This window comes from Gopherus evgoodei, chromosome 2, assembly GCF_007399415.2.
Source record: "Gopherus evgoodei ecotype Sinaloan lineage chromosome 2, rGopEvg1_v1.p, whole genome shotgun sequence".
Lineage (NCBI taxonomy): Eukaryota > Metazoa > Chordata > Testudines > Testudinidae > Gopherus > Gopherus evgoodei.
The window spans coordinates 40,790,447-40,805,377 of record NC_044323.1 but is presented as its reverse complement, the minus strand read 5'-3'; the positions used below and the strand labels follow the sequence as shown (position 1 = coordinate 40,805,377).

At 46.0% G+C, this 14,931-nt stretch overlaps 1 protein-coding gene across 3 annotated transcripts in view; it reads right to left on the bottom strand.

The window, feature by feature from the left end:
- The window catches only part of RSU1 (Ras suppressor protein 1), a 207,760-nt gene that overhangs the window by 124,550 nt on the left and 68,279 nt on the right, over positions 1–14,931 (bottom strand). For all 3 annotated transcript variants that reach the window (XM_030550451.1, XM_030550450.1, XM_030550453.1), the window contains 3 exons: positions 4,779–4,897; positions 2,390–2,472; positions 2,015–2,129 (listed from right to left, as the gene is read on the bottom strand). In XM_030550451.1, the coding sequence (XP_030406311.1) occupies positions 2,015–2,129; positions 2,390–2,472; positions 4,779–4,897 (317 nt within the window). The remainder of the gene's footprint in view (positions 1–2,014; positions 2,130–2,389; positions 2,473–4,778; positions 4,898–14,931) is intronic.

Here is a 14,931-nt window from a genome sequence, read left to right as displayed (position 1 = left end):
CAGCATCACTGAGGTGGATGCAACCTCAGGATCCCAGTCACAACGGTGCTGTCTCCCTCTCCATGCTGGAGAAATCCTCCTCCAGTGACCAGGGTGAGACCGTCGACACCCAACATAACGTAACAAGAACAGCCATACCGGGTCAGACCAAAGGTCCATCCAGCCCAGTATCCTGTCTACTGCCAGTGGCCAATGCCAAGTGCCCCAGAGGGAGTGAACCTAACAGGCAATGATCAAGCAATCTCTCTCCTGCCATCCATCTCCATCCTCTGACAAACAGAGGTTAGGGACACCATTCCTCACCCATCCTGGCTAATAGCGATTAGGTCTTAATAGGACTTAACCACCATGAATTTATCCAGTTCTCTTTTAAACCCTGTTATAGTCCTAGCCTTCACAACCTCCTCAGGTAAGGAGTTCCACAAGTTGACCCAAGTTCTGTGGCTAACAGTCGCCATGGGCGACTGGTATCTCAAATAGGCAGACCGGTCCTGGGAGTAGGGGGAACAGCGTCATGTTGGGGAGCATTCCTGAGGTCTCGTTGATGGTGCTCATCGGTGCAAAGATGAGCAGTGTCGACTGTATGGCAACCTGCACTTCCCTCTGGGCGAGAGACTGCATGAGGGTGGAAACCGGGAGTGCAGTACAGGTGATCTGTGGTGGCAAACCAGTGACCTGGACCGATGCAGAGACCAGGGCACAGCAACAAAGGCAAAAGTCTCTGACAACTATGCAGGTAGGTGTGCACACACCTAGAATGGAATCGACATGAGCAAGCACTCGAAGACGATCAGACACTTTTCCAATGGCTTTAGGACAAAGCTTAGTGACACGTGTAAACTAAGAATTGTGGATTTAGAAAATATCTTTTTTTTAATTTGATATATACACACACAGCGCAAGAGAATGTGTACACATACACCTCTACCCCGATGTATCCGAATTCGTGTTATAACACCATAAAGCAGTGCTGGTGGGAGGGGAGGGGCACACTGCACACTCCGGCAAATCAAGGCAAGTCCAATATAATGCAGTTTCACTTAGAACACGGTAAGATTTTTTGGCTCCTGAGGACAGCGTTATATCGGGGTAGAAGGGCACCAAAGTGAGTGAGTGCGTGCATGTAGCAATTAGTTGATAGGAGTAGGTAGAGATAAGGATAAAATTCAGAAGGCAGAGCAACCAATAACTGATCCTGCTGCATATTTACATCAAAAGACAATTTTTCAAGGGTATCATAAAACACTCTAACCCAAATGGAGATTTTGAGAAAATGACCCAACTCCACTGAAGTCAATGCACATATCACAAAAATGCACTAGTGCAATGCAAATGTGCTATACACTCAGGGATTTAGTTTCTAATGAAGACCATTACCTTTTGGTTAAAGAAAATTACGTTACTAGTGGTAATGGCAGAAATCACAAATCCATAGTTCATCTGCTGGTTCAACTGTTTTGAGGGAAAGTTGTCAGATCGTCTAATATTTTTTGCTATCAAAATATAGACTTAAACAAAAAAAACAACTAACTTAGCCTTATCTTACTTTTGTTGACCAAACTTCCATTTCTACAGAAACAGGCTCAAGAAAGCCACTTCTATCCAAGCACTGAGAATTCAAAATTTCTTTTTCGCTGACTGTAGCAATGATTTCAACACAACTAGCTCCAGACAATTAAAATAGATTTTTAAAAGAAATTATGTACAAAGCAGAATGCAGTATGCAAATTTTGCATCTGACTGACTAATACACAGGTCATACATAATATGGGAACAAGTAATGCAGCCAAATGTGCAACATGACAAACACAAGCCCTTCCTCTCCCAAATACACACAAACCCAACAAGAGAGAAAGTGAGTGGCTATCTGGGGGAATAGACAGATAATAGCAGCAATGACAACCTCAGCAAAAACTATTTCTTGGAGATCAACGGATGGTTTAGGTTATCAACAGGAAGTGCATTGTGTCAATCATTATTACTCAAAACAACAAAGCACTATCTACAGTCTTACCCAGTTCTGGGGGTAGCACAGTAAGACGGTTTCCCTGGATATGAAGTTCCTTAAGCTGAGTGAGTTCACCAATTTCTTTAGGCAGTGATATCAGGTCATTGTCCCTAAGGCTCAGCTAAAAGAAAATATAAAGTTGTCAGAACAATTTTCAGTTAAAATAAAGCAGCCTAAAAGAGAACACTTACTCTCTGCCCACCCGTTGCCCCCCAACACTCAATTCTTCCAATTTATTTACAAGATAAACAAGAAACAGTACAAGGTGTAGTAGGGTTTGTTTTTCAGGAATAACCACTACTTCTCAAATTGACTAGATTCTACTACTACAAGGGCTGCGAAAGTGAATTGATTTTCCAAGAATTTAGATAAATTACTTACTATCTGCAACTTTGTGAGCTTCCCAATATCTGGGGGCAGGATTTCAAAATCGTTGTCACTTAGATAGAGTGCACGCAGGGTGGCTGCAAATTAAACAGCAATATATAAACAGGGTGGCATATAGCCCAACCATTTGAGGTCTGATCAATAAGAGAGTCAGCTTTGATTAATAACCCTGACTTGGTGAAAAGCCTTTGACATACTCAGGGCTCACAATAATAACAAGCAGGTCAAACTTAGATTTACTGCCTTATTGTATTGTTGGTGTGTTCAGGAAAACATCTATATCCAAAAGGACTGACACAATTAACAATTTCTACAATAGACTCTGGCAGGTTCTGGCACATAGTTTCAATACTCAGCTGTCAGAAGGAGTAATTACTCTTTATTACATCTGATTCCTAGTTATTACCCAATTTGCATTAAAAAAGCTGTGTTTTGGAATGAATTTACACCTATATTTAACTACATGCAGCGCTGTGGAAAGATCTTAAAACAGGACAGTAGAAAACAAACACAACTGAGTTCAAATCAAATCATCTATATTTTCATATGTAGTCTCTCTCCCTGCAGAAGAACACAGAATGGTGAAATTCAAAAAAGAAAAAGAAAAACCCAATATATCCATTTAGCTTATTACTATTTATACAGCATTGTGGCTGTGCATGGTACTTTTCAGGAAAATTAAACCAAAAGAAAACAGTGAACACTGGGAGAACGATTATGACCTCCCATCCCTTCTGAGAGCAGGTTGCACATCTTTTTTGCAGGTTTCTCATTAGTTGCATTGTGGTCATTGTTTTTAACTTTTTGATAATTTAAAATTTTCCTTCTATTGGATGATAATCAGTAAGTCCTTCTCAGCAAGCAGCATGGCCTCCTCTAACTTCTTTGCCACTTTTTCTGCTTAATGTTCTGATTGCACTTCCAATAAAAAAAACACTGTTGGAAAGAATATTAAGGTTGCAAAAGTCAAACACTCAAAAGTTAGGAAACACCAGAATAAAGATTATCTGTGTAACCATAATTGAGCCTGTGTGTGTGCCTGCATTAATGATACAGTCTTTAACTACATGATCACATACTATTTCTTCTACCCTGGCTCACTGAGTGCACATGAAGGATGGAGCTTTCACTACACAACCCTGATTTTGTTCTGAAAGAAGCTGCTGTCTGTAGGACCCTTGCCTCACTTGTTGCAGAAGTCAGAAGGTGTCTAGGAATGAGGTACGGGATTGCAAAAAGAGAAAAAAAAAGATCCTTTTTAAGGAAGTTGAATGCTTTCCTGGGGAACTAGACTCTATCCCTGCCTTCGCCATAGAGTTCCTATCTGTTGCCGGGCAAAAACATAAACCAAAGTGTCCGCAGTTGGCCACTAATTCAGTGTTGCTCATTTTCTAGGTGCCCTACTACAGATACTTAGGGACAGATTTGCAGAAAGGCCGAGTGTTCACAACTGTAACTGAAGTCGGGGGCGGGAAGGAGGCACAGTGCTCTGAACATGTACAGTGCTGTAAAAACACTAGGGACTCTGAAAAATCAGGCCTTAGATGTCTCAAGTCAGGAACTCAAAAATCAGTGCACACTTTGGACTGTTTTTGCCTTAGTTTCTCTGTGTCTCAGCTCCACAGATATAAAATGGAGAAGAACACCATGTCCCTATCTCAGAAGAGTGTTCTAAAGCTAAAATTCATTAATGTTTTATTAAAACACTCAGAGTATGAGCAGCACTCCATAGAAATGCCTGGAGGAAACCAATAGTACTGTATTCAATGCAGTTTGGATGGTGTGCAGTAAATAAGGCCGAGGACCACATGCTGAATGAGAATAAAAAGTAATACTGAATTCACTTCAAAGGCTAGGATCATATAGAAAAAACAATGTGTGGTAACATAATTAAAGACTATCATAATAGATAAGGACAAAAAGGCTCAATTAAAGCCGCAATCAGAATTCTGAGATTTCATGATTTCTGAGTGTTTGACTTTGTAACCTTAACATGGTTTTAACATACATACAAAAACTAGAGACACAATTCTGGAAACTTTCAGATCGTCAACACGTCTCAAGGTAACATTCTTTATTGTCCCATGAGGCTTGTTAGCGTCTATTAAATTTTAGCTAAGTATGTGGCTCAAGAAAATATTACCCTCGAGAATGCTAATATGCCATTACTAACCAAGTCCTTGTATGCCCAATTGTGTCAAGTGACTGTATATCAATGGTACGTATTGTTGAGCTATGTAGAAATATTCAAGAGGACCTAAGGAAGAAAAACATATATCTAAAAAATTCTATTGAAGTTTGGTCTCTATCAAATAAATTTCACTGGCAGAAAGCAAAGCATCATTTCAGGAAGATTTATAGATTTTTTTAAAAAGTTTCTTACTCAGATAGAAGAAGTTTCCAGACAGGGAATTTTCATTTAAGTTGTTATAAGTCAAGTCAAGAACCTCCAGAGCTGGTAAAGATCCAAATCCTCTAGGCAAGGTATTTAACCTGTTCATGCTGTTGGTGGTGGAAAACCAAGACACACAGAACATATGTTTATATTCATTTTGCTAGTTAATCATAAGCAAAAAAGATGAAGGCATTAAGAGCTTTCCAAAAAAGAGGCCACGCTAATTTCTGGGTCAACTCTTTTAGGGCATAGTGCCAAAGCCCCCAACTCCCACTGGTTAATGGGATGGGAGCTGAGGTTGCTCAGCACCTCATAGGATTGAGACCCACAGACCATTATTCTCCAAATTCCCATGACTTTTTTGTTCCTATATCTGACCCTACACTCCTTCCTTAATTTCATCCCATCATTTTCCCTAATAAAGATAGTTTCTTCTCACAACCAATTCATCTGATTGCATTGAAGTACAATTATTCGGGTCATAAGGGTTGCATATTCACTGAATCACCTAATTACCAGGTCAAGGCACCGCACCTTAAGCTGTACAGTCCAGCTAGAGCAATAAAACTACAGACAGACAGCAACAATTAATCCAAGGAGCACAGCAGATCCAGGACCTATTGATCTAAGGTGGCCATAGAGCCACTGAGAAAGGCAGAACAAGCAGACTTTAACCACTCTTCAGTAATAGAGATGCTTTGGAGGGGGTAGGAGAAGGGGTGGATACATTCAACACTGCAGCAAGGAATGACCATGAACAGGGGATTGAAAAGGGTTACATGTGGATGAGAATTTCAAACAGAACTGGCTATACAGTGGGGAAAATGGGTGGCGTGGCAGGGAAGTCATAAAAGGAGGTGGGGGAGAAAGACTGAATTTTCAGTCACCAAGATCTTCCAACCAGCTCTCATTACAGTAGTGGAAAATGACAATGTATTTAATGTCATCGTCTCATTTTCTCACACACATAAAATACATTATAAGAACATCATTAAGGTTGAAAATTCAAGCACTCAAAAGCTAGGAAGTGCCAGAATTAAAGTCGCCTGTGCAATAGTCTTTAATTACATGATAAAAACGGTTACTTATCTTTTTGTAACTGTTGTTCAAGATGTGTTGTTCATGTCCATTCCAAGCAGGTGTGCGCGCACCACATGCACACCAGCCGGAAAATTTTCTCCTAGCAGCATCATAGGGTCGGCCTGTGCGCCCCCTGGAGTGGCACGTCCATGGTGCCTTATATAGGTGCCCGCCAACCCTCCACCCCCTCAGTTCCTTCTTGCCGGTACTCCAACAGAGGGGCAGGAGGGTGGGTATTGGAATGGACATGACCACCACATCATGAAGAACAGTTACAAAAAGGTGAGTAACCATTTTTTCGAGTGATTGTTCATGTCCATTCCAAGCAGGTAACTGACAAGCCGGTGTTTAGGCAGTGGGGTCGAAGTTCACTGCAGATTGGAGCACTGCATGGCCGAAAGCTGCATCGTCTCTGGCCTGGTGTGTGATGGCATAGTGTGACGTGAATGTATGGATTGAAGACCATGTAGCAGCTCTGCATATTTCCTGTGTCAGAACCTGAGCCAGGAACACCGCGGAGCTGGCCTGTGCCCTTGTGGAGTGGACTGTGATAGGCGGGGCAGGCACCTTAGCCTAATTGTAGCATTCGTGGATGCAGGCCTTGATCCATGAGTAGATATGCTGTGATGAGGCAGGGAGCCCCATCATCCTGTCAGCCACAGCAAAAAAGAGTTGGATTGATTTCCTGAAAGGTTTGGTTCTTTCAATATAGAAAGCCAGAGCCCTGCAAACGTCTAGGGAATGCAGCCTACGCTCCATGCTAAAGGAAAGGAGTGTGGCTTAGGATAGAACACAGGGAGAAAAATGTCCGACCCATGTGGAACCGGGAGACCACCTTAGAAAGGAACTTCAGTTGTGGCCTGAGTTGGACTTTGTCTTTGTGAAAAAACAAAGTGTATGGAAGCTCGGAGGTCAGGGCTCTGAGCTCCGATACCCTCCTGGCCGAAGTGATAGCCACGAGGAATATGACCTTATAGGAGAGAGATACAGTAATGAGCATGTAGCCAGGGGCTCGAAGGGGGGCCCTGTAAGGGCAGAAAGGACCAAATTAAGGTCCCAGGCCAGGTTGTCAAGTATGCAGGAAAAGCCTATTCAGGCCTCTAAGGAAGCGACCAACCAGTGGGTTTGCAAAGACTGAACCACCGTCAGCTCCTGGGTGGAACGTGGAGATGGCTGCCAAGTGGACCCGAACTGAAGAGAGTGAAAGACCCTGCTGTTTCAGATGAAGTAGGTAGTCAAGAATGAGTGGGATTGAGGCAAGCAATGAGGCCTATCCCTGCTGTTCTGCCCAGATGAAAAACCATTTCCACTTGGCCATGTATGTGGCCCTGGTGGAGAGTTTCCTGCTACCAAGGAGAACTTGTCTAACCTGCTGTGAGCATTGAATTTCTACCGAGTTTAGCCACTGAGCATCCAGGCTGTGAGGTGGAGCAACTCCAGGTTCAGGTGCTGGAGATGGCCTCGATCCTGTGTGATCAGGTCTGGGAGCAGGGGCAACATAAGGGGTGCCTGTACAGACATCTGCAGTGGTGACGTGAACCAATGCTGGCGCGGCCACGCCAGCGCTATCAGTATGACTCGAGCGTGATCCCTGCGAATCTTGAGAAGTACCCTGTGGACCATCGGAATTGTAGGGAAGGCGTAAATAAGGCCACCTTCCCATGAGAGGAGGAAGGCATCCATGACAGATCCTGGACTGTGCCCCATGAGGGAGCAAAACCGTTGAGACTTCCTGTGGTCCTGTGAGGCAAACAGGTCTATCTGAGGATAGCCCCCAAGATGGAAGATTGAATGTGCCACGTCCCAGCGAAGGGACCACTTGTGACCAGGGAACAAGCGGCTGAGGGCATCTGCTAGGTTGTTCTGCATCCCTGGGAAGTAGGATGGCATTAGGTGAATTGCATTCTGTACACAAAAGTTCCATAATGTGAGGGCTTCCCGGCACAGGGGAGAGGCACGTACACCTCCGTTTGTTGATGTAGAATATTGCCGAGGTATTGTCTGTGAGGATTGTAACACACCTGCCCGCAAAGTGAGATTTGAAGGTCAGACAGGCGAGAGACACCGCCCACAGCTCCCTGATGTTGATGTGCAAGGAGAGGGCCTCTGGGGACCGAAGGCCTTGGACCCTGAGATTCCCCAGATGTGCCCCCCACCCCAGATCCGACACATCTGTTACCAAGGAAAAGGATGGCTGGGGGCTGCCGAAAGATATTCCTGCACAGACCTCCCACGGGTCGAGCCACCACTGGAGGAAACTAGCACCGTTATGGGAAGCGTCACCACAGAGTCCAGCATGTCCCTGGCTGGTCGGAACACAGTTGCTAACCAGGACTGAAGACGATGCAGCCTTAGCCTGACGTGGCTCACCACATAGGTGAAAGCAGCCATATGCCCAAGCAACTTGAGGCATTTCCTTGCTGTGGTGATCGGGAAATGTGAGAAACCGAGAATGTCGTCGGACATGGACTCTGGTAGGTATGCTCTGGCTTGCGTTGAGTCCAGAACTGCCCCATGAACTCTATCCACTGTACAGGAGATGGGTAGACTTGGCCTCGTTCAGCAGGAGGCTGAGCTCGAGGAAGGTCTGTCTGATAAAGACCATCTGAGCCTCCACCTGTGCCTGGGAGCAGCCCAGGATGAGCCAATTGTCCAGGTAGGGAAATACCTGAATTTCGTGTTTGCACAAGAAAGCTGTTATGATTGCCATGCACTTTGTGAAGACCCTCAGGGCCACTGACAGGCCGAAAGGCAGGACTGCGAACTGGAGATGGGTGTTGCTCACTATGAGGGGGGCTGGTGGGGTGGGAGGGAGAAGAATTGGATAGAATATCCCCCCTCTACCATGCGGAGCACCCAACTATCTGATGAGATTCAGGACCAGGCACGATAGAAGGGGGACAGCCGTGACAAAAAGATAGGATTGGTAGGATCCAAAGTCTTGACTGGTAGGTCGCCCTCGACCGCACCATCAAAATTTGGGGTCTAGGCCCCAGTGGAGGCCGCAGCTGGCCAGATGACTGTCCTGAGGGCTGTTACCTCCTCCTGCCACTTCTGCTCCACCTATGCAAGGGCGCCAGGTGGTTCTGGAGCTGGTATGACCACGGGGCCACCTGCGGCCTGAATTGCCTGCGTTGGGTGGATGGAGCATGCAGGCCTAGCGAGTATAAGGTAGCCCTTGAGTCCTTTAGGCTATGGAGCCTCTTGTCCGTTCTCTTGGAAAAACAGTGTGGAACCCTCAAAGGGGAGGTCCTGGATGGTCTGCTGGACCTTATGTGGAAGGCCCAAGACCTGAAGGCAGGACCCCCGCCGCAACACCAGCCTAGTGATTAGCGTGCGGGAGGCTACATCCGCTGCATCAAGGGCCACTTGGAGGGATGCACGCAAAAGCAGCTTCCCCTCCTCCACCAGAGCGGAGAATTCTATTCACGACTCCTGGGGAAGGAGTTCAGCGAAACTGGATGAGGCCGAGCACGTATTATGGCCATATTGGCTCACTATAGCCTGTTGGTTGGCGATGCATAGTTGCAGATCTCTTGTTGAGTACACCTTTCTACCAAAAGAGGTCCAACTTCTTGGCTTCCCTGTTCTTTAGTGTAGAGCCTTGAAACCTCCGATGCTTCTTTTAGTTGGCCACATCCAGAACCAGAGCGTCGGGGGAGGGGGAGCGTAAAGGTGCTTATAGCCCTTGGAGAGTATAAAGTAGCACCTCTGTCCTTTTGGAAGTTCGTGTCTGCCAAAGGGTGCGGGACGTGTCAGCTATCATTTTGATCAACAGCAGGGCGATCCTAGACAGGCCCGAGGGAGCAAGGATGTCCACTTCCGGGTCTACATCCACCTCAACCTCCTCTACCTGGATTGCCATGCTCTGTGCAGCATGTTTAAATAGCTGCTAAAGCACCCAGTTCTCCTCTAGATCCGGTGCCGCTGAAGTTCCTGCAACCACCTCATCCGGCAAGGAAGAGGAGATCACTTGCAGGTGACCTTCCTCGCTACCCTCAGCCTCTGCAAGATCCTGCTGCACACAGTACTATGGTTGCATGGCCAGTGCAGATGTAGGATGTGGCACTGCGACCAGTACTGGGGTTGACATGGAACAATGAGGAGTGCTGGGGGGTGCCTGCAGCGTTGAAAACATGGCCCCCATCGGTGCCAGTGTCTGATTAGGCGGTGCCGGATTCTGTTGTGGCACACTCCTGTCAGACAGCGGTGCCAGTGGTGGAGGCATTTGCACCTGAGCCACCGATGTCGAGGACCGTGCACTTGTCCCAGGGTCTGATGGTGAGCCCAGGGAGTCCAGAACAACCACTGGAAGAGCGGTTGCCATTGATGCTGCCACGGTGCCGAGTAAGGTCGTTGGCTTGCCTGTGAAGTCTACCTCCTGCTCCTTGATCTACTGGAGCGGTAGGATTCTGCCTCCAAGGTTTCCGAATATGAAGACCAAGGAGGAGCAGTACCCACTGTCGCCAGCGAGCGGTGCCACGAGGCCAGGGAACGCTCTGGACCGTTACCGCTGGAGCAGGGCGGGGCAGGGACTGTGGCATCATCATGGCCAGCTTGCCCCTTGATTGCATCGGGGGTCGAGCCATTCCTGGCGGCTCTTCCCTCTGGCGCATGGAGGCCGGCACCAGGAGGCTCAATAAGTCTGAGGCCACCTCGAACGCCTTCCGACGTCAATGGGAGGCGCACATCCTCACTGAGATCCGGGGACCTAAACCGGTCCAGACTCAACTGCACCCCCACAGGGGCAGGAGTCAACAGGGCCTTGGGAGGATGCGGCTGTGGCACAGCTTGTCCCATCCCACTTGTGGATGCCACTGGTCTTTTAAGGTCCTGGTGGGCTGATCAGCCCCTCACTAGCCTCCTCTTTTTCGCGGGCACCGGCGTTGGTGATCAGTGCCACATGAAGCCTGATTCTCTATGTCCTGATTCTCTCTGGTGCCGGGACTTAAGAGTTCTTAGACCGGGCCTCCTCTCTTGCTAATTGTGCCAGAGCGCTGCACACTGAGGATGAGGTGCTGGGCAGTGGGTCGGCAGGCTCGGGGTCCGAGTGTGGCTGTAAGGCCGCCTCCATCAGGTGCACTCAGTCTCTGCTCTCTGTCCTGGGATGAAACCCCTTGCAGATACTGCACTGGTCTCTTTGGTGGCTCTCCTCGAGGCACCTCAAGCAGGAATAATCTTCCTGCAGTCCGTGCAGCGAGTTTAAACCCTGGGGACCCGGGCCTGCCCCAGGACGGGGTGATGATTACGGTAGCCCCCCCATAGCTATTAACTATCTTACAACTAACATTAATGCTAAACTATGAGAAAAATGAACTATATACACTTAATAGAGACACTGCTAGGCTTGCTGAGAAAGTGAGCAAAGTTCCAGCTAGCAGTCACTGGCGGTAAGAAGGAACTGAGGGGGTGGAGGGTTGGTGGGCCCCTATATAGGGCACTATGGAGGCGCCACTCCAGGAGGCATACAGGTCGGCCCTATGGCGCTGCTAGTGGAAAATCTTCCGGATGGCGTGCATGCGGCACACCCACCCACCCCCCTGCTTGGAATGGATATGAACAATCACCTCGAAGAATAGTTAATTACATACTACTTCTCCCCCCCCACACACATGATCACATACTACTTTTTCCACCCATTCTTCATTCAGTGCCCAGAATAGACAGTGCCCAGTTAATAATCAGCTATTCAATATTTTGTTTTCTCCTCATTGGTCAATGTGTGGCCACAGGCCTTATTTACTGCATGCAATTCCAACACTGCTGTGGAGACAGAATTATTCATTTCCTTTTCTACAAAGCTCATTATAATACCTGAGTGCTTCACAAACATTAATGATTTATTTTCATAACACCACTGGGAGAGGAGTGGGTATTACCCCATTCTACAGAAAGGGAACTGAGGCACAGAGAGAATAAGATCAAAGGTGTCCGTTAATTTGGATGCCAAATTTGAGAAAACTAGAATCTAAGTTTTCAAAGTACTTAGTATTATATAGCACTTAATATGATCAAAGCACAGCTCCCATGGAGTTTAATCGTCTGAAATACTGAGCACTCACAGCTGTAATCTGACCCCAACGTCTTAAAGTTTGACACCCAAAATGAGGAACAGATGCAGAGAAAAGTTTGATGAAGTGATTTGCTAGGCATCACATAGGAACTCTGTGGCAGAGGAAGGGACAGAATTGAATTTTTCAGAATAGTATTCAACTTCCTTAACCATCAGTTCATCCTTTCTCTTCCTGCAAAACCCTACCTCTTCACTATACACCTTATGACTTCTACAACAACCTCCTTCACTAGAGAACCCCGATTCATCCCCAAAGAAGAGCCACCTTGTGCACTAAATCAGGGGAGGTCCTGTGGAAAAAACAGTATGTGATAATAAAATTAAAGACTATCCTAATGCATACACGAGGGTGATGAATTAAGGTTGCACAGGCAACCTTAAATCTTGCATTTCCTAATTTTTTAATGTTTGACCTTGCAACCTTAATAATGTTCTTTTAACATAGGAAATAGAACATACTGGAATTTTTTTTCCGTTTGCTTTTTGTATGTGGCATCACACTGACATTCACGTGGGTCATTAGCTGGGTTAGAATCTTTAGATCCACCACATAGACCTCAGGCACTTGATCTAACAGTACTAGCATTAATTTTCCCCTGCTCTCAAGCTCAATCTCAATCTATTTCCTTCTCTTTCTCCCTGGTCCAACTCTTGTCCCCTCTGCCTCTGAGTCAGTCTGCATCCTCCTCCATGCTGCCTGGGCATTAGCAGAGTGTCACTGAGAGCAGAGGAGAGACAGGCTTCCTGGCTCTCCGTTCTGCAGGATGTGTAGAGATGGCTTGTCTGCGGTCTGGTCACATCCAGGGGCTGCAGCATACCCAATGTGCATGGAACCTTAAGAGATTGTAGCTGCTAAGCTCTATCACGTAATCATGGAACATGTAAAAAGTCAGATTTTTCAGAACATTTTTAACTTGGCTAAATGTGGGTGGATTTTCACAGGAAAAAAGACAAAAGCACATCTGACACAAAGGCTATTCCCTGCCTAATTTCAACTTCCAGCATCGGGCCACTAGAGCTTTCCAAAAGAAAGGATTGCCAGATTTTAACATTGGCGAAAATGTATTTTTCCCTAACCTCATTCTCAGAAGTGGCTAGACTGTTCTGGCCAACACCCACCCTGAAAATGTCAGTTAAATTATGGCAAAGATAAACAACTGAAAACAGGGTCTAATAATAGGAAGTGTTACACAACCTTAAGAATAGACAGTGCTAACTGCCCTGCTTTAAAAAACAAAAAAAAGTATCAGTGCTGGACAGCTAACCAAAAGAACCAAGGCCAGGAGAGTCTGGAATAAAAAAAGGTGAAACTTTAATGTAACAGATCAAGGAGAAAACTCCAAGAATGAGGTTAGGGTTTGAGAGTATTCATTACAGAAGGGAATAAAGCTGCTCTCGCATCTAAATGAAACAAATCAACTTGGAGTAGAGTTGAGATCGGATCATGTCACATGGTATCAAATTTGGGCTACTTAATAAATCCTTAGGGTCGGAGTGAGTTTTCATAAAATGGCATATTTGTAGGCCTATGACTCAACTATACAAAAAACTGTATTAAACAATGTAACTCAAGCTAAAGTTATTTGTAGGAGACGTTTTTAAGAATTAGGACTGAAGATTTAGATGTTCCACTGAAGAATGTGGTGAAATCTTCTGATGAGCAGCAGACCCATCAAAAGCTGCCTTGCAATGCATGCAAAATGACTTCCCCTCCACATAAGTGACACCCAATACATCTGTAAAGTGTACAATGACACGCTATACTAAGACTGAGTAACCCTGTCAAGATCCCTGGAAGGAGTCACAGCTAGACTTACTTCAAGACCCTCTCCCTTTGCATCAGCAGCAATCAAGTTCTTCAAACAATGATTTTTTTTCTTAGAGCACTCCTGTTAGGTAGATAAGCACTATCATCTCATTTTATAGATAGCTGAAAAGCTGCCAGCAATTGTTTGAGCACTTATTTTCTGGAGATTATTTCATTTCATTATCAAGGGCCATAGAGAACAAGAGTAAGCATATCAGCCTTGGAATTGGTACTTGGAAACACATAGCATGCAACCTAGCAGGTACACCAATCAACATACCAGCGCCATTTATATTTCCCCCTCTCTTTGAAAAGTCTTTTTTTCTCTTCTGTTGGCATCCAGTTGCACAACCGTATTAATGTGCACATGGATAAAGAAGCAGCTCTGTGCCGAAGGTACTCACACATGTGTTCTGATGCATGTATGAACTGATCAGAGTTGTTTTATTCCCTTGAATAAAGCGGGGCCCGGGGGGAGGATACAGCATGTTTGTGAACTTAGAGTAGGCCCCATTTGGAATGCTATTCAAGGACACAGGCAGCAATGAATCCAGTACACATGATTAGCTGGCTAGCTAGTTTACAGTTCTCTTTATTTCAGTATTATAGTTCACTCACATTATGTGTGAGATAGTGCTGCTGTAGCACCAGAATTTCTGTGTGACCACAGGCAAATCACTTATGTCCCAATTCTACAAAGATTTACATGCTTAATTTTAAACATAAGAACAGACTGACCCGCTGGCACTACATAAGTGCTCAAAGTTACGCTCCAGTAGAACTCTCTGCAAAATCAAGGCCTTGATTTCACTGTGCCTCACTTCCCCATCTATGAAATGAGAATAATATATCCTCTCTCCCACCCTGTGTCTTGTTTACTTCAACTAAGTTCTTTGCAACAGGGACAGTGATGTACTTACTATATGTAGGGCTCCGCATCTGTCACAGAGTTGCAGAAGTCGCAGATTCTGTGATTTCCTGTGATCTCTGACTTTTCCAGTGGCCACTGTGGCTGTCCCCAGGGCTACCCAAGCAGCTGGCCCTGGGGACAGCCACTGCTCTGGTGGCCCTGGGGACCACCCAAGCAGTAGCCAATGCGGCTGGCCCTGGGGTCCGCCCGAGCAGTAGCCAATGCAGCTGGCCCTGGGGACTGCCCGAGCAGTAGCCAATGCAGCTGGCCC